This window comes from Mya arenaria, chromosome 9, assembly GCF_026914265.1.
Source record: "Mya arenaria isolate MELC-2E11 chromosome 9, ASM2691426v1".
NCBI lineage: Eukaryota > Metazoa > Mollusca > Bivalvia > Myida > Myidae > Mya > Mya arenaria.
The window spans coordinates 5,704,967-5,728,979 of NC_069130.1; the positions used below are offsets into that span (position 1 = coordinate 5,704,967).

General features: G+C 35.9%; 2 protein-coding genes across 4 annotated transcripts in view; both read left to right on the forward strand.

Annotated features, from left to right (window-relative positions):
- The window catches only part of LOC128245448 (zinc finger protein castor homolog 1-like), a 34,520-nt gene extending 19,121 nt beyond the window's left edge, over window positions 1-15,399 (forward strand). For all 3 annotated transcript variants that reach the window (XM_052963603.1, XM_052963601.1, XM_052963602.1), the window contains exons 3-11: window positions 3,779-3,911; window positions 4,823-4,910; window positions 5,325-5,489; window positions 5,902-6,118; window positions 6,540-6,677; window positions 6,950-7,772; window positions 8,019-8,141; window positions 8,524-8,641; window positions 9,058-15,399. In XM_052963603.1, the coding sequence (XP_052819563.1) occupies window positions 3,779-3,911; window positions 4,823-4,910; window positions 5,325-5,489; window positions 5,902-6,118; window positions 6,540-6,677; window positions 6,950-7,772; window positions 8,019-8,141; window positions 8,524-8,641; window positions 9,058-11,412 (4,160 nt within the window). In that variant the 3' untranslated portion in view covers window positions 11,413-15,399. The remainder of the gene's footprint in view (window positions 1-3,778; window positions 3,912-4,822; window positions 4,911-5,324; window positions 5,490-5,901; window positions 6,119-6,539; window positions 6,678-6,949; window positions 7,773-8,018; window positions 8,142-8,523; window positions 8,642-9,057) is intronic.
- A 3,574-nt stretch (window positions 15,400-18,973) lies between these two features.
- On the forward strand, window positions 18,974-20,867 carry LOC128203266 (transcription intermediary factor 1-beta-like). Its single transcript, XM_052904599.1, has 2 exons — window positions 18,974-19,351; window positions 19,995-20,867. Exons 1-2 carry the CDS (start codon window positions 19,038-19,040, stop codon window positions 20,638-20,640), a joined length of 960 nt encoding a protein of 319 aa, XP_052760559.1. The 5' UTR covers window positions 18,974-19,037; the 3' UTR covers window positions 20,641-20,867.
- Window positions 20,868-24,013: the final 3,146 nt, after the last annotated feature.

Below are 24,013 nucleotides of genomic sequence, written 5' to 3' on the forward strand. Positions count from 1 at the left end.
AAGGGCAATGGTAGAAATATCAAGGACAATGGTAGGAATATCAAGGACAATGGTAGGAATATCAAGGGCAATGGTAGAAATATCAAGGGCAATGGTAGAAATATCAAGGACAATGGTAGGAATAGAAAAATGTTAGGAATATCAAGGACAATGGTAGGAATAGAAAAATGTTAGGAATATCAAGGACAATTTTGAGAATAGAACAATGTTAGGAATATCTGAAGGACAATGGTAGGAATAGAACAATGGTAGGAATATCAAGGACAATGGTAAGAATATCAAGGACAATGGTAAGAATATCAAGGACAATGGAAGGAATAGGACAATGATAAGAATATCAAAGACAATGTTAGGAATAGAATATTGGTATTCTCGCTAAATAATTTTGTAAAGAAACCTACATCCAAAAGCTTAGAATTATAATTTACCTACTTGAAGATATACTAATTCTTCTATTAATAAATCTTGCAACATATTTACCAAATGTTTGGTTATGGTTTTAATTCAGATTAAAGGAATATACAATGTATGCTCTTCTCTCCAAAAAGATACCTTTGTTTCATTCGCTTGTAAACATTGCTAAACAAACACAAATCACAATTCACACTTTATAGATATTGTCATTTTAATACTACAAAGTGTTTGTCCTTTTGAGATTTTTTCGGGATTGCTTGTTGTTGTTTTTGAAAGTCAAGGTATTGTAATAACATTGGTGTTTTTGTTGTTGCATTTTTTTATCTTGGCCACTATTCCAGAACCATTTAAGCTATATATATATATATAGTTTTCCATCTACAATATGAACATCTATAACAAGGCCCATAACTCTTGCTTTTAATAATTTTTGAGTTGTTTCCCTTTTCGACCTAAAACCAACTGCAGGGTTATAGTTTTTTCTCTTTCTCAAGCCGGTTATATGCATGACATTGTACAGTCAAAACCCGCTGGCTAGATATCGCTTTTTTTCATTTCCTCGTTGGAAATAATGGATGTTAAGGACTGATTATTTTAACTCTTCGTAAGCTTCCCCACCTGGCTCGATATTCACAAGGCTTGAAGTATTTTGGCCGGTCCATGGAATATTGAGCCAAGTGGATTCGACTGCATCTAAATACCAGTCATCGAAATTAGACTTTTGGATCAACAAGCCCGCATTATTATACTATTGCTTGGCATCAAATTTTTTAACAGTCCCTGCTATATAAAATTCAGAATTTGAGCAAGCCCGAAAGCCATTTTACCAGTGCAGGGCTTGCGGGCTTGTGCTAATTTCCACTGAAATACTCTTTTTTTATTTCTTTGCATTTTAGATTTTTTTCTTTTAATTACTGAAGCTACTTAAGATATTCAAATGAGATTTACATTAGATTTAAGAATAAGTCTACTTTGCATTTTTTTTAAAAACAAGTTTTGGCAATGTTTGGAATCACAATGTAAATCGATTATTGAATAATCTGAGATTTGATTGCTAACTTTTAAAAGCTGTTTTTTTCTTATGAAGTTATACAGCTAAGCCAAATCTGTTTAAATCCTGATTTTATGTTTAAAACTTCTACAATATTATCATAAAACTAGGCTTTTGTGAATAGAAATGTCAATATATTTTTGGTTCACTTTTAACATGAAATTTGGAGAATTTCCAACTATATTTTGGTTTAAGAGTCATTTTGCCTAGCAGAACTGTGTTGATTTATTAGGTAGATATTTTATTGTAAATGCCCAAATAAATTATTGATAAACTCTATACTCGATAGCATTTAAGTATCTTAGCAAAAAGTTTGGTAAAGGCAGAAGGGTTTGAACAAACTGTAAATTATCTTGATTATTTTTTATCAAATTTGGCAATTCTATATTTCCTTATCAGTTATCTCAAACATGGTGGGGAACTAATATAATTCATTATATTTGCCAAAAATAAAAATGATACAAAAATTCAGCGGTTTTAACATATTATAATTGTCTTAAGTGTCGATGATATTGTGATGGACAATATTGATATGTCATTTCCTAAAATGATATTACTACGATAAAAATCATCATTAATGTCATAAATTTATTGCCATTTCCTAAAATGATTATTATACATTGTATTTTTTAAAATCAATGTCTTATCCAAGAAAACATTTCAGTAATTTACATGTCTTTTTGAAATGTTATAATATAGGTTAATTTGCTAAAATAAATATTCCATGAGTGTTTGTTATTAAGAAACACAAATTGATATATTAATGTTGACACACAAATTGATATTTTAAGATCAATTAAAAAAGAAAGAGCCCATACAATTTATAAAATGTAAATCTTAAAAATGAATGTTGTCATTGATACTGTTACATAAAGTATTTGGTATTTAGATGTGACCAAAGAGCTAAAGATAATGTGATTGGCTGGAGAATGAACTTTTTTTTAAGTATCATGGAAAGACATCACAAACGGCAAAATTTACTTTTTGACCAAGTGCTAATTTGCTAAATTCTTGAATTGGTGTTTAGTAATGTTATTCCTTGGATCTTATGATCATACATCATTGACTTCATTCACTCTATTGGTCAGTTATAAATAACCGATAAAGTAATCGGATTAGCTACATCGTTCTTATATCTAAATAAGAACAATATTGAATAAAAGCCATGAAGTTACAAAATGAATGTACTTTGATTGTAGGGGTTATCATCCAATTTTGACAGTATATTTCGCTGACTTCATCGACATGTGTGTAACATTTCATTATTTTCAAAATAGTCATACTAGTAAGCGTTGTAAAAATGTTAAGATTTGTATAAACAATTTCTTTTTAAGTTCCCCACATATTTCTGGAGTCATATTTTATTGTTAGCTATTTACACTATCTTAAATAAATCCTAATAATCTTCAAAGAAAAAAATTGTTATTTAACTTTTATCAAAACTATTCTGTTCATGAGAGCTGAAATATTTTAACCTTTTAAACCCACCTAATGTAAAATTTATTCTAGATTCTATTTACATGTTAAGCTCTTATTTATATGCCCTCAGACTTCGTAACTAGTTTGCTGCATTTTGAAATATTTCTGTTGTTTCCAACATTTTGGGTGACCATGCTGCCATTAACTACACATATAGATGCACTTTTAAATGTGTGTTGAAATACAGTACACAGTGTTTGCTTCTCGGGTTGCTAACTGTGAAATAAATTATTTTCCTCCAGTATTATGCAAAAAAAATATCCTTAGTATAGAACAAGCCATGTGTTAAAGGCATATGAGGTGCCCCTAAACCTCCCCCCCCCTAAACTTTCAACTAAGGTGCCCCTAAATCCCTACTTTATCATGAAGTGCTCTTTAACCCCATACTTACACCTGAGGTGCCCCCCCCCCCCCCCCCCATACTTTCACCTGAGGTGCCTCTAGCCCCGTACTTTACCATGAAGTGCCATTTAACCCTATACTTTCACTTGAGGTGCCTTTAACCCCCCTTTTTCACTTGAGGTGCCCCTAACCCCCCTTTTTCACTTGAGGTTTCCCTAGGCTCCCTTCTTTGACTTGAGGTGCCCCTAACCCCCCTTTTTCACTTGAGGTTTCCCTAGGCTCCCTTCTTTGACTTGAGGTGCCCCTAACCCACCTTTTGCACTCAAGGTTTCCCTAGCCTCCCTTCTTTCACTTGAGGTGCCCCTACAACTGAGCTGACCAGTCCATAGAAAGTTGCATACAATTTAACTTGCGTAAGCCACAAAATTTGACACTTTAATAGTCTTGTAAATATTCAAAATCATAAGAAACATTTTATAATATATTTTTCAGGAGGCAACAAGCTACAGAATGACCGCTTCACAACCAGCTCCTCCTTCATTAATGCTGTGTACAACAACAAGACAACTCCAGCGTCTGGCCAGATCTCACCCGGCCTTCCTAACTACTCCAAGTACCTTAAACGGTAAGGGTGTTAGAGGTTAAAGTGGTACAGGTGTCCCCCTCTCATCCAGGAGACCTTGGATATGATGCCAACCTGTGAATCTTTCTTATGGTCTCTGAAAATCTACACCAGTTCAGGGCTCGTGGTTACAAACAGTCTCGTGTCCAAGTCTAGACTCAGACTCAGAAAAGCATTATTATAAAGGAACAAAATATCATGTATTCCCTTTCTTTTATATAGATGTATGTTAGATGTATAGATGTATGTTGATAATAGTAAAACATTCAAATATATATAATATATTTCAACTTTTACCATCAACACTCTGATAGAAGGAAAGTTACAATTAAAGGAAGCTTTGCTATAATGAGTATTGAGTCTGAACTCAGACTTGAGACTGTTCGTAATCACTGCCCCTGGTGTCTGTCCAGGGAATAGACTGGAGCATACTTCTGTAAGATATCAGTTAATAGAAAACACTAAATCTCGACAGATTTGTCCCAGCCTCATAAAGTACTTGACACTCTAAGGGTCTAGGTGTACTTAAACAATGATCAAAGTACCCTTCTTATAAGTAAAACAAGATTATTTTTTTACTATGATGAAGATGTTATGATGTTAGCATTCGAAGCCTGAAAATATTAGATTTGGATGGGCAATTTTACAGTGTCCCTAGGTTTGTAATGACAGAATTTGTAATGTATTGCTAGTCTGTCTCAAAAGTGATGCAACAGTACAATGCAAAAGGTAGTAAGTGTAAAGTTTTCTTCAGGTGTATTTTACAAATAAAACGATTCCAATTAACATTTAGTCATTCAGATGACCAATATAGGGAAAAATGAAAAAAATGGCTCTGACAAAAAACCTAAGACAAGGGAGCAAAGCTTCCATTCGTATCACGTTAATTTAATTTTGTTTGTATTGTATGGCAGGTACAACAATGGTATGGAATGTGGTAGCACTCACTGCAAGGAGCTCGGCTACCGGGAACACTACCACTGCATTGACTGCACCTTCCAGGTATGGCTCTGATACAACGTTCATAGCTTAATTAAGTTGATTTTTTTTTCAAGAAAATACTTCAGGGCAGTACAGTCAGGGCTTCAAAGTCATCATGGTTTAAGTAGGTACTCCCATATTAACGGGGAAACAAAAGCAACTTGTGACATCTGCATGCAATGAGTTGACAATGCTGTGGTTAAAGGGAAGCAACTCCATTTTCAGTGAAATTGTATAATGTCTGAAGTTTCTGAAACATTTAATAGAATACATAAGAAAATCCCTTTTAAATTTTAATTACTCAATTTAAAAGATGATAAGGGCGATGCTTACCTAACAGGAGAACGTACTGTTGTTTCCAAATACTTAAATATTCCTTCCTACCCTAATTATGTGATAAAATATTTACCAATGAATTACTTCCCCTGCTTGCAGGTGTTTGTCAAAAAGGAGGAGATGGTGCGTCACTACAAGTGGCATCGTAAACGTGAGGAGTCGCTACAACACGGCTTTCTGCGCTTCTCACCCCTCGATAACTGCTCGAAAAGATTCGGAAACTGTACACATAACAGCAAACAAACACATTACCACTGTCTACAGGTGAGTGATGTATGAATCTTCTTGCATCAAATGATTTCTTGTTCTCATAAATTGTATGTTGTTTGGCATTCTGAAATTATTTTTTTTTAAATTTCTAGTGTGAATGTAATTTAGTAATGAGTTCTAAAAAAACTTTCAGCTATCAGTGATTTTGTGTTCATTTATTATGGAAGGGAAACAACTTGTGAAAATTTGATGGAAGATATTTATAACAAGGAAATAACACATTTTTTTTTAAATAAAATATCAAGCAAACTTAGGCTGAAATTAACTTGTTTATTTGGTATACCGATGACAAGTATATGAAATCACTCACAACCTTTAAGAAATGTCTTGTCCAGTCTTTTATATTCAAAGTTTAAAACTTGTTTAATATTAATATCAATTATTCCTTCAAATTTTTCCCATTTAGCCTGGATGTGACAAGGTCTACATCAGTACATCGGATGTCCAGATGCACGCCAACTACCACCGCAAGGACTCTGCCATAATGTCTGAAGGCTTTCAGCGTTTCCGGGCCACAGAGGACTGTGGAACACCAGCGTGCTCATTCTACGGGCAACGTACAACACACTTCCACTGTCTGCGCTCAGACTGCAGGTTCACCTTCAAGAATAAAGCTGATATGGGTATGTATTCCAATTTAATCTATCGATGATGCAAACCTAGTTATAAAATTTGTCACATTATGGGTTTTTTTTGTCCTAAACTTGGTTGATTTGGATAAAGACATTCACTGGCTCCTATGCATTAATTATATTTGCACTATATTATATGTTTATACCTGGTGATGGCAGGGTGGTTAACGATTCAGACTCTGGATCATATGGTCCCAGGTTCGTTCCCCATTCAGATCTTCTGCAAAGATAATACTGTTTATCACTGAGGAAAAGTAAATGATTAATTGCAGGTACATTGCAGATTTAAAAAAAACAACAATGTACAAAGGTTCCTGGCTAACAAGCTCTACAGACATAATGTAACATGTCCGTCATGGCAATGTTTAATCAACTTTACCTTTACCGTAACTTCAATATTTCACTGTTTCAGAGAAGCACAAGAGTTATCACCAGAAAGATGAGGTTTTGGGCCGGGACGGGTTCAAGAAATTCATGAAATACGAGCACTGCATGTACGCCACATGTCGATACTCGAAAGTCTCCAACCACATACACTGTATACGCCATGGTGAGGCTAACTTACACTCTTACTTGAAGTGACCGAAACGTTTTACTTACACTGTTACTTGTAGTTTAAATAGAACTTGTCAATGTTTTGCCTGGTTGAGTAGTTGTGGAATAACTCATTTTGCACACTTTATTTGAATTGATACATTGTCCACTTTCTGCATTCATGTTTCTTGTTCAGTTAGATTTTAAGGACTTTGAAAAAAATTACATTCAAGTTTACATTCTTTTATTTACATAATAATTTACTGACCCCATATTTATGTATTTCAGGCTGTGACTACGTGCTTCATTCCACAGCTCAGCTGTACTCCCATAAACGGAAGCATGAGAAACGAGACTTTGAAAGTGCATACAAGAAGTATCAGAACCATTCCACCCCCCAGGGACCGAAGCCTATCCTTCCCAGGCCAGACCTTGGCAATGCGGCAGGAAGTATCACAAACGGAACCCCGGTCATACAATCAGTAGGGGCCCCAGGGATAAAGCACAAAATTGACTGGGACCGGTCCGAGTCAATTGAGTTGAAAAAGCCCAAGATTGAGATTAATTCTGATGTTGACATGTCTGTGACATCTTCTCCGAGTGGAAGGTCCACACCAGCAGATAAGTTTTGGCCACAAACCCCAGCTGATGATTCAATGGATATGGATGACTTGAGCAATCCTGAAGACTCCCGAGACTCAAGCCCTCCAGAGAAGAGCAGGCTGGCTGGCATGGATGCTGAAGCTGGGATTAATCTTAGTGGCTCACTCACTCTCCCCATCCCAAGATTCCAAACCCTTACTGCAAAAGACTCTGCTCCAGCTCTACCAACCAGCACCACCCAAAGCTCAACTCCAACCATGAGTGAACAGAGCCAACCCAAATCTGAACCAGACGCTCTCTTCAGGCCGGTCACCTCAGAGAACTTCCACTCCACCCACAGGCTCAGTGCCTCCCCCTCCCTGGGCGGGAATCTCCTCTCAATGAACCCGGGTACACTCCTGACCGTGCCATCAACCATTCAGGGCGCATCGACGGTCCTTCAGCCTCCCAAGTCTGTTTACACTGAGAGGCGAGAGAAGGATGATTCATGGAAGACTTACCTTGTCAGGTTTGTAGTGCTTGTTAATCTCAAATTAGGTAGAAAACTTAATTAAAAAAAGCACAAATAAGAAGTCATATTTGCAGTTCATCATCATCATCATAATAACCAAGGTTTTCCTTTCACCGAAACTCCATGAAAACAAATATTCAGAGGGAAGGACAGGCTTAAGCTTCTAGCCATGGAAGTACTCAGCTGTTTACACTAACAAGAAGTTTTTATAGAGTAAAAATATCCCAATGACTTTCTTCATAGGTACACAGCAAATGACCCGTGCAACCCTCGCTGCCTGTATCTGTACAAGGACCACTACCATTGTAAGATAGAGGGGTGTCTGGTTCTCTTCAAGTCTAAGGACGGAGTCAGGGAACATGCAAGGTATTTCACCTATTGTGTTGAATGAAATTGTCCTGTGAAGCATCGATTGTTGGTAATCACATAATTGTTGTTCATATCAGTGTCTGATATGTAGGAATGGGTCAGGTAAATTATAGGGGCTTATATTAACAATGGAAAAAATATCCTATGATGAAGTCTTAATACAGCATAAAATTGTAAATTTGCAATGTGTATCTATTAGGGATCAAGTCCGCCACTCCTGGCCCATGGCTATAAAAAGTGGCTTAATAGCGAGTCAAAATTAAATATAGCTGTATTCTTCAAATCACCAGATTTTGTACAACATTCTTAACATACATTTGCTAGCATGTAAGATATTTATCTGAACTGCTTATTCACTGCTTAATTTTCCGGTCTTCAGGTTCCATGAGCTACAAGATCGTATCACGCCGATAGCCTACCAGACTTTTGAGATTGAAGACGCTTGCCCTGAGCAATGCCAGTACAGCGAGAAGGAAAAACACTTCCACTGTATATGGGTAAGTGATGGGACTACGGCTCTTTTGTTAACACAAAATGGTTAAAATATTAGAATATTGTATGCAAACGGTTCGTTACAATAGCTGATTGGTCAAAGTGTAATCCAGTAGCCTGTAGATTAAGATTTTTTGGTTAAAGGGAGGGAACTAAATATTAATTTAGGAATTTGATAAAAAAAATCATATTCAATATATTTTAAGCAGCCAAAACCATTATAACCTATTAATATGATTTTTAATAGTTTTTTTATGTGTATGGTCAATCTTAGGAATGTCTGAAAATAGCTCAATGAGCTAATGTTTCTTGTTTGCATATATTTGATTCTAAATAAAGTCTCTTGTATCTTGTATCTTGGATGTTTTACTGTTTGAAATAATGCTTCCAAATATTTTTATTTGTTATGTTATCGTTTCAGACTGGATGTAGCCATGTGGTTCCCTATGTGGGGCCAACATTTGGTCGCCTGGAGCACTATAGGATTCATGAGTACGCTAGAGCAGCAGCGGGGAAATCGTACAACCGCGGAGCAGGTGTGGGAAAGCCGGGCCAAGTTGTCGAGGATAACACCATGCGACGAAGGGGACGGCCACCAAAATATCCAAAAATAGAACTTCCAAAAATTCCAAAAGTTGAACTGAGCGATGAGGAGATTCGTCTGTCACAAATGTCTCAGATTTCAGACAGGCCGGGAAATGCAAAAGTTATAAATGGGTTCAGGATATTTTCCCCCGAGGATCCATGCCCAGATGAGCGATGCAGCTTCATAGGAAATCTCCATTACCACTGTGCCAGACCCAGGTGCTTTACAATCACTGATAGAATAGACGTCCTTAACCTTCATGCCAAGGACTTTCACAGTTTTGTACAGATCTTGGAAGGCTATGAATTCTTTGACCGCTCCGTCAGCTGTAGAAGATTCCACTGTCCCAACAACCAGACTAATCGCCACTTCCACTGCACCAGGCCAAAATGTGACTATTCCTTCATCCGCCACAGCACAATGGCTCAGCATGAGAAAAAGCACCAGAGCTCCAACTCTGCCTCACCAACATCAGACTCCCCCTTGTCTCCTAATCTATTCCACATGAACATACCGGCCACAATAGGTGGGGCCATCACGTCCAGCCAGCAGCTTCCACTTTCAGCCATAATGCCGGTTTCCGTCATACCTTCAGCGTCCCAGCCTAACATACCAGTGTTCTTGTCCCAGCAGGGGAACCATACTTTAGCCCTCTCTCAAGGATCTGTCATTGTTCAGAACACCTCTGCAGCTTCATTGAGAGGCTCCACTGTAACCATGGCAACTGGCACAAACTCTGTGAGTTCCATCCAGGCTCTACCAGCCTCATCAATAGCCGGAACCCAGATCACAGGAATGGGGGGCCAGCTTAATCTTCAGAACCTTGATGGATCAATTATCAGAAATGCCAATGTGCTGCTGAACGTCCTTTTGAAGCAAGGTGGTATAAACCAACTTCCTCAGCCCAGTTGGAACGAACTCCGGGCTAAAATGCACTACAGTTTAACCATGAACTGTGGTCGGCCATTTTGTAAATTGAAGAAGAAGGACCACTACCATTGTCTTGATTGTAACCAGGCATTTTCAGACCCAGCCAGGCTTAGATCTCACGTAGGAAAACATGGAGTCAAGTTGAAGAAAAATGATCAGATTGAGAACACTCCTATTGCTCCTAAACCAGTCAACTTGAGTATTCAATCTATACCAAAACCACAACCAGTCATTTCTAATACAGTAACCAGTCTAAATATGGATCCAGACGAAGCTCAGTGTTTGGCAGGAAATATTGCTGGCAATGACAGCGATGACAGTGATGAGGATGTCAAGTCATCATCACTCAATCTGAACCCCTCCACTTTCTCTGAGATGATATTCAAAGCTCAAGAACAGAACCAGATTGGTTCAGATATGGACTCTGGTAGTGACCTTGATGATGATACAGGGGAAAATAATCTGAGGATTGACACTGGTAGTGAGGTTGATGCTCAGTCTGATAGTAATGACCATCAGGCTGATATATCTAGTAGATCGGGTCGGAAAATCATCAAGACAAAACATGAGGGGTTTATGAATAGTGGAGATATAAACTTGAGCAAGCAGTGGCCAGTTTCTTCTTCAAAAAGTACTGGTAAAGCCATTAAATCACCACAAGCCAATGGAACAAACGCAGCAAGTAAGATTGTTACCACGGGAACAAGAGGAGCTCGAGATGATTCCGTACCCGCGGGTTATTCTCGTTGGAGGTATAATGAAGAATGCAGATATCCAAAGTGTGCGTACAAACATAATGTGACCCATTTCCACTGCGTGAGGGAAGACTGTGGTTACGGATTCAGTGATCGATCTCGTCTTGTACAGCACACGCTCCGTCATGAGCGCATAGACAGTATTACTGGCGGGGAACTTCAACAGTTCAGGATCAACCAAGACTGTGAGGTTCCCGACTGTGAATATAAACTGAAAATGTCTCATTTTCACTGCAAACGGTGCACATATTGCTGTACAGACTCCAGTAAAGTTCTTACGCATCGGAAAAACCATGCCAAGATCGACAAAATTGAGAGTCAGGGCTTCACAAAATGCCTGGCAGCCGATGACTGTGGTATGAGTCTATGTCCGTATGCGAGAAAACAGACCCATTTTCACTGTCTGATCGAGGCATGTCAGGCACCAGTGCTAGGCCCCGCTCAGATGTCGGCACATAAAATAAAACATGATACTGATAATAGTACTATGAGTACCGATGCATGATGAGGTTTGTTAGGATTTCTTTAAGGATTGAAATTTGTTTACGATTGTACATTTAAATTCTCTGCATGGCCTAATATATCAGCTGTTGATATTTCTTAATGAAAACTACATTCACGGCCGTACTTTGTCAATAATTAAACTGAAGTTCAACCCCAACATTGAATTTTTTTATTTATTTTTTTTATTTTTTTAATGGTATGTGTTAAAGAGAATTCGTCATAACACCTTAAAAAGTAATAATACAATATTAATATGTTTTTCTTCATTATTTATTTCTTGTTCGCATGATATACTTATTCCATTCCTATTACAATGTATGTATATATATATATACCTGTAGCCTTATATGAGGATGACTATGCAGTTTTTGACCTAGAGTGTATTCACTGCTGATAAAGGGACAGGGTTTTTTATAAATGTCCCATAAAAAATGCAATGTTTGAAGTACAGTAATTTAAATCTAGCACTGCTGTCATTTTTTTATGTAATGTGCAACATTATGTATTATAATTATTGTTCGTTTATTTGTTTTTACTATATGTGCTATTATTTTAAAACAAGTTATATTTTATTCCTTATCTTTATGTTTGCATGTTAAAACAAATGCTATGAACACCTATTTGATGTACGGAAATGATTGATTGTTATTTACTGTGCATTCTCTCAGAAGTCGATGATGTTTGTTGTTTGATAGTTGATCAATGATATAATTGCTATTTATTTTTTGCTATTTATTTTTGTACAGATAATTATATTCTGAATTGCTAAGAGGCAGATCGTTTCTCATACAATACATTCCAAAATGTAAATTTAATTATGTTTTTCGTATTATACTTATATATATCTATATCATATACAGATGTACATTATTAATATATTTTCAATACATCATTCCATATTTAAAATTCCAAGGCTGAATGCAAAACTGCTTTATCTGCTAATATGGATACAGGTATATAAGTCAGTTAAGCATTCAGCCTTAGAAATATGTGTCAATATACTCCTGAGAAATACTACATTCCCAGTTTAGTCAGATATTGTGATTAAAATTGATTTTATATTTGTCTTTGTAAATTGTACTCATATATTTATAATATTTTTAGTGTCCCCAATTCGTAGATAAAAACATTCCATAGTTTATATTTAAATGACTTCATTGTTAGTCCCTTAAATAAAAGAAATGCATAATATTACAAGTGTCTCCCCCTTATTGATAAAAGAATCATTCCGCAGACTTGAAAGTCCCAGAAAATATTGAAAATACTTGCATAATATCCATCATATAACATGCATTCCTGAGCTATGGTCAGAATAAATGTGTTTAGCATTTCTTGAAAACATAACATGGTATGTGCCATTTGGTATACTTCATTTAATTCATATCAATTGAATTATTTTTTCCCCTTATTTAATTGATAAGATTTGTAAATGTAAGGTCATTTTATTTCTTTGCTTCCCTCATTCAAACTGCTGATGTTAGAAAACAACTATTATGCCATACATGTAGACTGATATATATTTATGATTAAGATTTTGTGATAACAAACCCAGTCTATGCTGAGTATTTTAGATGTCTGTCTCCCGAAATGATTTCAGTACTAGTCATTAGATTACTTTACATCTTTTTCATTTACATTTGATACTTTTTCATCATATTTTAAGCTGAACTCATATAAAAAGCGGGGATGTTAATTTTACCAGCTCCAATCTGTCACAAGGTTATATTCGATGGTAATACTTGTACCCTTTTATATAGTGAATTTGTGGTATATAGAGTTTTAACTTAAGTGTGTTGGAAGGGTGCTGGACCCTGTCCTTTTCTGGTCCTATGATGGAGACCAGAGCACCCTTCTGCCTTCATAGAATTAAATGCTTAAGACTGTCAATTATTTTTTTTGATTAACGGCTTACGTATGATAAGATAACCTGTACATTACAAACTTTACGTATTTGGCAGATGAAACCTTATATAAATTCAATTTAACACAATTCCAAATATTTTCAGTTTGTAATGATCAAATTACAGCCCAAAACAAATGTGCCCTTTTCTCCTTAAGCACCATTTCCCTCGACCGCAGCACCCTTTCCTTTTGAAAAACCTGGCTTAATCTTTAGTATAATTTAAGAAACCATTAATGAGTACTAAACATACTGGTATGCTCCCAAAAAACATCATTCCAAAAGTGTTTGTTATTTTTTGTGTTACTTTAAGTAAGGTTTTTAAATTGATATCATATTTGTCTTCAGGAAGTGAATATTTATTTCGATATTTTGAAAAATAACTGTGATTTGATATGAACGTTCATATTATTGAATATTGCAGAATTTTTGTGATAGTGTGTTAAGCTAGTCTGTAGAATATTTATTTCAGTTCACTCTTCATATTTATGTGTTACATTCCACATGAAAATTAAGATGGGCTTTAATTTATTTGATCTAAATTTCTGTGTTCTGTTAATGCTGTTCCGAATAATAAATGTATTTTATGCAAGATGGATTATAAAATAATTGAAATATCAGAAATGCCTTATCAACTTTGCTTTATGTTATGATATTAAGGTTTTGCATGTTCTTGTGTTAAAATATACTTAGACACCATAATTTATTTAGTTTCAACTATCAAAGATGGTAGTTTGTTTTATATGCAGAAGTACTATTTTACCTTATTGTGAAATTATTTTATTTTCAATGAAAAATACATGTTGTTCACTGAACACCATAGATATATATTCAGATAAATGCCTGTTGCATATTTTTCTTAACTTTTCGATACAATTCTACGACATGTCCTAATCGACCACTTTAGACTTCACTGATATGGTATTTTGTCTAGGTATACACTTGGTTTAAACATTTTTATTTCATTCAATATACAAGTGACAACATATAGTCATTCCAAATATTTAAGAATTTGACCGGAAGCTAAAGGCTTATAAAGATCATTTTCTTCTGTACACTTTATTTTCATCATTCAAGTTATCATTAAACATTTAATTGTTCTAGTATTCTGTGCATATTTTTTCTCTAAATTTCACTTTCATTTCTTTGACCTCCACTCACCTTTTGTGTGTCCCAATCACTCACAGTGCATTCACACATAATCAGGGCTGTTTCTAGGGTTCTGATTGGTCAGCTATGCTGATCCATATTCAAACCAAATACAACCATGTAGTAGTTCCTATTTTGTTACATGTATGTTACCCCCAGAATTTCTATTCCCAACTAAATAAATGTTTGTTGAGCTTTAATTTTCCCAAAATTTTGATGGAAATGATGATTTTCAAAAGTCCTAGAAAAAGACCTAGGTATTTGCCAGGAAGCCTAAAAAAAAAAACCTGGTTATTTGTCAGGAATCCTTCAAAAGACCTAGTCATTTGTCAGGAATATTTGAAAACATATTGTATAGAACACTGTTTACATAATTCCAGCCGTCCGCATCACCAACGAATAAAGTCATCACTGTGCCTAATCACGTTTATATACTTCTTTTGAAGATGTGTTTGTATGGTAGTGCGAGGGAATGGTGAGAATGGTTATACTGCTGTAATTATGCAAGAAGACTCGACGATTTTAGATTTGCTGTATGATATGGCTATTTTATTAAAGAGCAAGCAGGGCTGGAACGTCAGAGGCTCTTTACTGTACACTTGTCAGAGTTGTCCGCTAAATTGATTTAAGGGTGCATCACCAATTACTTAAAGGTTTAAAACAATGCCATTAAAAATAGCATCACTGTTAAAGTGATCAGTCTGATGGTATGGTAATCATTAGCAACTCTAGTTTGAATAAGTGTGCTCCCTGCTTGCTTTAAATCTACTGTGTGAAACAGTAACTTCAGTTGAGAAGTCAGTACATGAGCCTATGTTTAGATTGTATGATATGTTTTAACTGAAATGATTTGTTTACCTGTTAGCACCAATTGCTGTTAGAGATTTTGTTGTTGGTTTGCCAGTAAAATGGAATGATTATTGAAATAAACAGATTTCAAGAAAATGAATGTTTTGTTTTTTCATGCCCAGATGTGAATAAGATGGCTCAACATTTTGCCGGAAATCCTTCTGTTGCAGCCAGTAAGTTGAATAAGCTGGTTAACTCTTTGGAAACTGACCTAAAGATACCTTTAAATGGACAATTTAAATTGTTTTATACAGTGACCTGATGAAAAACAAAGAAAACAAGGATTTATTAATATTCTATAAAAAACACATGGACTTTACTTATAATTGATTGTCAGAGTAGGGTGGGTCACATTTTTCCAGCTGATTGTAGGCAGGGCAATATTGCTTTGGGTATTATATTGCTAACACAGAAACACAAGGTTTTTAAGATGGATAGACAGAGTTGTTTTTTTATGTAAACATGTAATGTTGTTTCTTGACAAAACATGATATGCTCACAATGAAAGATGGCAAATTACAAAGAAAAGACAAAGAAAAAACATAACAAAGAAAAAAATTACAAATGGTAAATATCTTAATTAAAATGTAAATGCTGCAAATCTGAAATACCAGGATAATAGGGATTTGGGAGGTTAATATCATATATTAAGATAGTTTTTAGGAAATTGATGAACATTTGACAAGATACATCCTGAGGAAAAACATTCTGACAAACTTGCATTTAGATTTGAAAGAAAATCTGACCTGAAATTTTATAATAATTTGGAAGAATATGTGACCACTAGTGTTTCAAGAAAGGTTTTGACCTAGTGACCTTGATTTTGAACCAGAAACAACTTATAAGCCAACTTGGCCTAGAGTTTACTGAGGAAAATATTCTGACCAAGTTCCATGGGATTGGATTTTTTTACAAGGACTTCCTGCTATAATTAACCTTTGACAAACTTTTGACTTGGCATTAATATATTCCAGCAAGAAGTAACATTTTAATATAAACATTTTGACAAAGTTGCAATAAATTTGTGTAAAATACTGACCTCTATAAAGCGATTTTTTGAAATATTTTTCCTACTTCCCTACTTGTTTTACCCAACAAGAATTGGTCCGTACTCATACATCTACCCCAACAGAGATACTCCTTTCAATCAAGTTTAAAAAAAATAAATATGTAAAGACACAGTGTGTGTATACCACGTGATAATTTCGTCATAAATGCTACGTCGGAAGGCAATATTTTTCTTTAAATGAAAACTTAAATCAAAGATAACATTTCTTTAACTACACCATTTTAAATGAAACAAAGGGCAGTCTATGCCGCTTGATGAGCCTCGCCCAAGTTTTATAACCGGAATTTGATAAGGTGATTCAAACACTTCGACAAACCTGTTTCCATAATAATGCTTTGACAGTGCTCCGTCAGAAGGCCGTATTGTGTAAAGGTTTGTCGAAGTGTTTAAGCAAACTAAACTCTCAATCAAACTCTGGTAAAAGACTGAAGACGGGGCTCCGTAAGCGGCATAGACTGCGCTATGTTTCATTTAAAAGGGTGAAGAAATAGGAAAGTTATATTTGTTAAAAGTCTTCATTTGAAGCAAAATGTTCCTTCCGACGTAGCATTTATGATGTAATTTATCACGTGGTATACACACACTGAAACAATGGCATCTTGTGTTTTTAAGTTTAAGTATTTCTATGATTTGGCTTGTTTCATCCTTGTAACGTTTTTATTTTTACTTTCATTGGTATGATTAATATTTGATATTCAAACATGACATAAAACTGATACAATCTAATTAAAATCATACTCCAATATACCTTTACCATAAGTAAAATCATGCACTTTAGTCAGATTGGCACTTGACAAACACTCTGACAAAAGACATAAGTGGAAAAGGAGACACTACCTGAATAATGAACTAGATTTATCAAAAAGAAATCCAAACTCACCTAACTGGCCAAGTTTGATGAGTATCGGGTAGAAAATAAGCCCTTTAGCATGGTTTTTTAAGTTTCGCAGAGTGTTCTTTTTTACATGGCTTCTAATTATTCTTGACCTAAACAGAGACCTAATCAAGTAAAGAGTTTGGTAGAAAATACGGCATTAAGTATGTGTTTTCCTTTTTTGACCCAGTGACCGATTTTTTTGAAAGGATATCGCCCATGATCAAACTTGACCTAAATTGTATAGATCATAATATAACCTTGTCTAAATTGTATATAGACCAATATATGCATTCTGACCATAAGTGTGATAAGTGATTTTGTAAAAAAAAAACATACTTTAAAGTGTTTTCACATATTTGACCTTGTGACCTACTTTTTGACACATTATGGCCCAGATTTGTTATAATGCTTATCAAAATTTACCTTAACTGTGTTGAAGTCATCATATATTGGTTTGTTAAGCACAATAACATGATAGATATATCTCTCCAGTGATGAATATTGACATCAGGGTGGTTCGGCTGACATCAGGGTGGTTCGGCTGACATCAGGGTAGTTCTGCTGACATCGGGGTGGTTCGATTAGGGTGGTTCGGCTGACATCAGGGTGGTTCGGCTGTCATCAGGGTGGTTCAGCTGACATCAGGATCAGGGTGGTTCGGCTGACATCAGGGTGGTTTGGATGACATCAAGGTGGTTCCGCTGACATCAGGGTAGTTCGGCTGACATCAGGGTGGTTTAGCTGACATCAGGGTGGTTCAGCTGACATCAGGGTGGTTCAGCTGACATCAGGGTGGTTTCGGCTGACATCAGGATCAGGGTGGTTCGGCTGACATCAGGGTGGTTCGGCTGACATCAGGGTGGTTCGGCTGACATCAGGGTGGTTTCGGCTGACATCAGGGTCAGGGTGGTTCGGCTGACATCAGGGTGGTTGGGCTGACATCAGGATCAGGGTGGTTCGGCTGACATCAGGGTGGTTCGGCTGACATCAGGGTGGTTTCGGCTGACATCAGGATCAGGGTGGTTTCGGCTGACATCAGGGTGGTTCGGCTGACATCAGGGTGGTTTCAGCTGACATCAGGATCAGGGTGGTTCGGCATCATGTCAATTGAACTTGACCTAATGTTCATAGATACATTATATCAAAGTTCCATGAAGATTGGGTAGAATATGTGGCTTGTAATAGAAATAATGAGTTCACGGAATATATTTGCCTAGTCACAAAATCATTACCAGAGTTGTGTACAATCATTGGTCTTTGATTAAATCTAACAATCTGCTGGGTCATTTTATAAGCTTTTTTTTGGGTAAAAGCTTGTCGACATGTTAATACATAACAGCCATAACATTTATTTAAGCTATCAAAAAACCCAAAACACAAATAATTCATTGAAATTGCTCAACTATATTACCATTTATCATCACTAGATAGAAAATAAAAAAAGTGTTGTTTTTTTATATTTTCTATAAATACATGTAAATGAAACATATATAAACATAAGAGATTGTTGGCACTTTACAATAGGAAAAGTAATGCTGTCTTATATTTTAAATCTATCATTGAGCATATCGATTTCCTCTGCATTTCATGTTACATGTAGCTTGTGCAGACTGTTCACTGGTTATAAGATTAAAGTGGCCTTGAATTGACAAAGCATCAGGACACAAATCTTCATAAATATCATTCAAGTACTTCAGTACATGTAATTTAAGGTTTGACAAAACTTCCTGACATAATAATATAACGCAGATTTTACAATTTGAAAATAACAAATAAATCGAAATGGCTTCCAAGCACAGGACATCTTTAAATGAAGCATCAGATTTGAAACATGACTTTGCCTGCTCCATGTGTACAGATGATAAGCTCAACATAGAGGCGAAGTTTTTCTGTGGGGACTGCTCGAAATATTTCTGTGACAATTGCCTGACATTCCATTCTGAAACACACAAAGGTCATGCTATGTTTGGCCGTAAGGATGTGGGACAGGATGATGCCATAGTTACTTGTGACCTTCACCCTCAAAAGGCGATAGAACTGCTGTGTGAGGACCATGCTGAGCTTTGCTGTAACCTCTGTGTGTCCCTTGATCACAGGTTTGGATCAATCTTTCTCCTTTTTAATATGGTTACGTCGACGTGTATACATAATAGATGAAATTTTTGCCGACATCCAAACTTTACTGGTAGCTTTAAAGTGTTTATCAGCTGCTTTTATCTTACTTTTACTCTTTTGATATAATATGTTAATTCTGAAATACAAATAAGGAATACTTATGCTAGTGTTAGCAAAGTTCATAGAATGGCAGGGTACTGCAGAAGAGGGTCAGGATTTTGCGAATAACTTGAATATTAGAATTTGGCAGAAAATTTTTTAGAGGATTTTTTTAAAAGTTGTATTAGGTTTCAGTAGCCAAATTTGTAATCTTTTTATGCTTGAATGCATTTATAATCATAAGTCAATAATCATGAATTAATCCAAACAAAAGATATATTTGATTATCTTAAGAATTTAATTCTATGAAGGCAGGGTGTAGACTTGCTGGTGTCCATAATGCCAGAAGGGTACTACCGAAACAGGACAGGGTGCACGACTCTCCTATAACTGTTTGGCTAAATGTGATAGGATGTTTTAAACAAAATTTGACATTCTTCTAAAATCAAGGTACATAAAGTTTAATGTAATGAGTTTAAATTTCAATGCAATGATATTAATTGATCTACACTTCTCCATAAACAGGAACTGTAAGCGCATCACATTAATACCGGATGCAGCCAAGAATATACACAAGATGGGCAACTTCAATCAACTTCAAAACAACATTACCAAAGTAATAGCAAGCCTGGACCGGATGAAAAAGTCCAAAGAGAATAACCAGAAATCCCTGATGGCTTCAAGCAAGTCCATACTGACAAAGATCAAGGTTCTGAGGACGTCACTGAACAAACTGCTAGATGAGCTGGTGGAGAGCACAGTGGAAGAGTTAAACAGTGTCGTGGTTGACCTCGATGACACACTGCAGAAGGATATTGACCAGTGTGACCTCCTACATGACCAGCTCAATGCCCTCTTTGCTACCATCCAAACTAAGCGCAAAGAAAATGTGGCTGGATTCTATATCAGCTACAAGAAATGCCAGGACAAGATTACAGAGGCCAACAGTTTACTACGAAAGTTGTCAAGGGAACCAAAAGCAACCGTCACTTTCCAACCTGACCCCAAGGCTGAACAAGTGTTGTCTGGCTTAGAGATACTTGGAAACATCCAGAGGTATCCTGAAACAGAAACTCATTTACAATCATCTGGACAGCTCGATCTTCAATCATTCTTTACATCTCCAGTAACAGATCCGTTTGGTAATCCATTCAAGTTCAAGTTTTGGTAATAGCAATGCTAAAAATGGCTTAATATTGACAATTGTCACAAGCTTTGAGAAAATACCTCTGTGTATCAACAGTTACATTTAGTTGTCAAATAATGGAGGTAAACAGCATGTATTCATTCAATGAATTTACAATATCTTGGACATATTAACTAGTATGCAATTTCCTTTTATTGCTTTTATATATTCTCTACAAATATTCTATTGTTTCAATTGAACAATTAAATAGCTCAAAATCAACTGTACTTGTTCATTGCACAAAGAAACAGAAAGTTAGCAGCAGTAATAATATAAAATCTTCGTTCCAATGGAGAGCACCACAATGCAGGTCAAGACATGCCCAATGAAGAGTGTCACAAAGCAGGCCAGGACATGCCCAATAATGGAGAGTGTCACAAGGCAGGTCAGAACATGCCCAATAATGAAGAGTGTCGCAAGGCAGGCCAGGACATGCCCAATAATGAAGAGTGTCACAAGGCAGGTCAGGACATGCCCAATAATGAAGAGTGTCGCAAGGCAGGCCAGGACATGCCCAATAATGAAGAGTGTCGCAAGGCAGGTCAGGACATGCCCAATAATGCCCAATAATGAAGAGTGTCGCAAGGCAGGCCAGGATATGCCCAATAATGAAGAGTGTCACAAGGCAGGCCAGGGCATGACCAATAATGAAGAGTGTCGCAAGGAAGGTCAGGACATGCCCAATAATGAAGAGTGTCGCAAGGCAGGTCAGGATATGCCATTTAATGAAGTGTCGCAAGGCAGGCCAGGGCATGCCCAATAATGGAAAGTGTCGCAAGGCAGGCCAGGACATGCCCAATAATGAAGAGTGTCGCAAGGCAGGTCAGGACATGCCAAATAATAAAGAGTGTCGCAAGGCAGGTCAGGTGCCCAATAATGAAGAGTGTTGCAAGGGAGGTCAGGACATGCCAAATAATAAAGAGTGTCGCAAGGCAGGTCAGGTGCCCAATAATGAAGAGTGTTGCAAGGGAGGTCAGGATTTTTTCCGTGCATGACAAAGAAACAGCATCCGATAGAGTCGGATAAGTGAATGGCCAGCATAATTTTAACCTATGCATGACAAAATTACAACCAAGAAACAACATCTTTTCTTTTTGATGATATACGCATCAACCCGGTGATAAGCCTGTGTGACCTTGACTTTTGAGGTAGGGGCGAGGGTCAATGTGACAGATTGCCTTCATGTACAGAACACATGCACAGAGTAATTTTAAAATCTCTCCCGTCATGACAAAGTTACAGCCCGGACACCACCGTCTATAATCTATCTATGCGCATAAATCCAGCATTCCGTAATGATTAAACTATGACCATGGCAAAAGTGGGTCGTAGTTCTCGCAAGTGACATATCACCTTTATGTCCTGAAACACATCTGCCAATTTATTTTAAAATCCACCTGTGCATGACAAAGTTACATACCAGACACAACTATACATCTGTGTGCATATATATCTTCAGCTTTCCAAAATGATTAAGCTCTGTGTGACCTTGAACTTTGAGGGGCTGTCAGACTTTTCAACCCCAAGATTTTTCAACCCCTTTGTCATTTGTGAAATCAAAGACTTTTCAACCCCTTTGTTATTTCAACCCCTAAAAGTGCTTAGACTTTTCAACCCCACCTAAAACAAAGACTTTTCAACCCCTAATAAACGAAGACTTCAACCCCTTAATTTCTCACCTTTTTAAGAAAATAACTACAACAGTAAACAATTAATTTGGAAAATTCTTCTAAAATCAAGAAAATATTAAGCCTAAAAATATAACAGACAGAAAATATGCAATACATACAAAATATACATACTTGAAACACATGATAATACAATAATTCATTAAATATTTACATTGAAATAAATATAAAAAATGCTTGACTGTCCATTTAGCTATTTAGTCGCTTAGCCAGAAATCTTCCCTATCTCCCTGAGGAAATCCTCACACAATATATCATGTGGATGGTACTGCTCCCCCATTAATTGAAACAGCATTATTTTTTCTTTTAGTTTTTTTTTAACACTTTTTTTAAAACATTTTGTCATCAATAAAAAGGACAATAAAATGAGTAGAACTTCTTCGTAATATTTCAAAATATCAAGATTTAGCAGACGAAGTTTAAGAAATACAAAAGTATACATTGAGTTCAAAGTTGTTAGAAATGTAATATAGATTGAGTTTCAAATGTTTTCACATTACAAATAGAATAACATAGAATTATTATTTAATATGTCAAGCCAAGATGAAACATTTTAACACAGAGAATAAACAACATTATGCCAATCATCAAAATTCTCGGGAAGAGAATAAACGTTTTTTATCACTAAGTGCTAAATGCTTTTAAAATGTGCTGATAAAATGTTACATAAGTGAAACATATGATTTTATTAATGTTTTTTTATTTCTCAGTTTAAAAAAAAAATCAGGACATTATATTATAAAGTGGTATATATGTATAAAAACGTTATAAGCATTGTATTGTCTTTTCATAAATGAAATTAAAGAATGGAATGAAGGGCGCACATCCATTAATGGGCAACATGTGCGACATGGTCATGAATTCCTAAGGGATTAAGGGGCTTCATAACACCTTTAATTGAGGTAATAGTAACTTGAAGGTGGCAGCTAATTAAGGTTGTAATACCCTGATGGCCATCATTCCAAACTATGAGCTACTTGATAAATTTTGTGTAGGATTTTCAAAATTTAAAACCAAACAAAAATATATTTAATTCATTTATACCCCCAAATCTCAGAATCTTTAGATAAAACATTACCAAAAACTAAAATCAAACTGTACTGAAATAGCAATATGGTACTAGAAAAAATGTTTTGACTGTTGACCTTTTTTTAAAAGCAATGAAAGTTTTATAAATGTTCAAGTTGAGGTTTTTATTCGCGTTCTACAGGCAAAATAAGGAGAATGTTCCGTAAATCTTTCTTTGCATGCATTTTCTTTTGCAATTATTCAAATTTGTTATTTAAAGAACAAAAGTATATTCTCAACTTTGTACATAATAAATGTGAATTCGCTGAAATATGTAATATCTTTTAGAATAATACAACAATTGTTCGGGGTAACCAGGCATCAAAGTCTTACCTTACTGTACCATTGTTAATTTTCGGAATATTATAGCATATTGAAAAACACTAACCATTTGTTAAGTTCTTGCAAAAAACAATGAAAAAGACAACAGCTGGCTGACAAAAATGTAGGGTTGAAAAGTCTTTGATATAGGGGTTGAAAAGCCTTCAATATGGCTATTAAAATATTTCAACTAGGAGTTGAAAAGTCTTTGATTTAAGGGTTGAAAAGTCAAAACAGGTAGGGGTTGAAAAAGCTTTAAAATAGGGGTTGAAAAGTCTAAG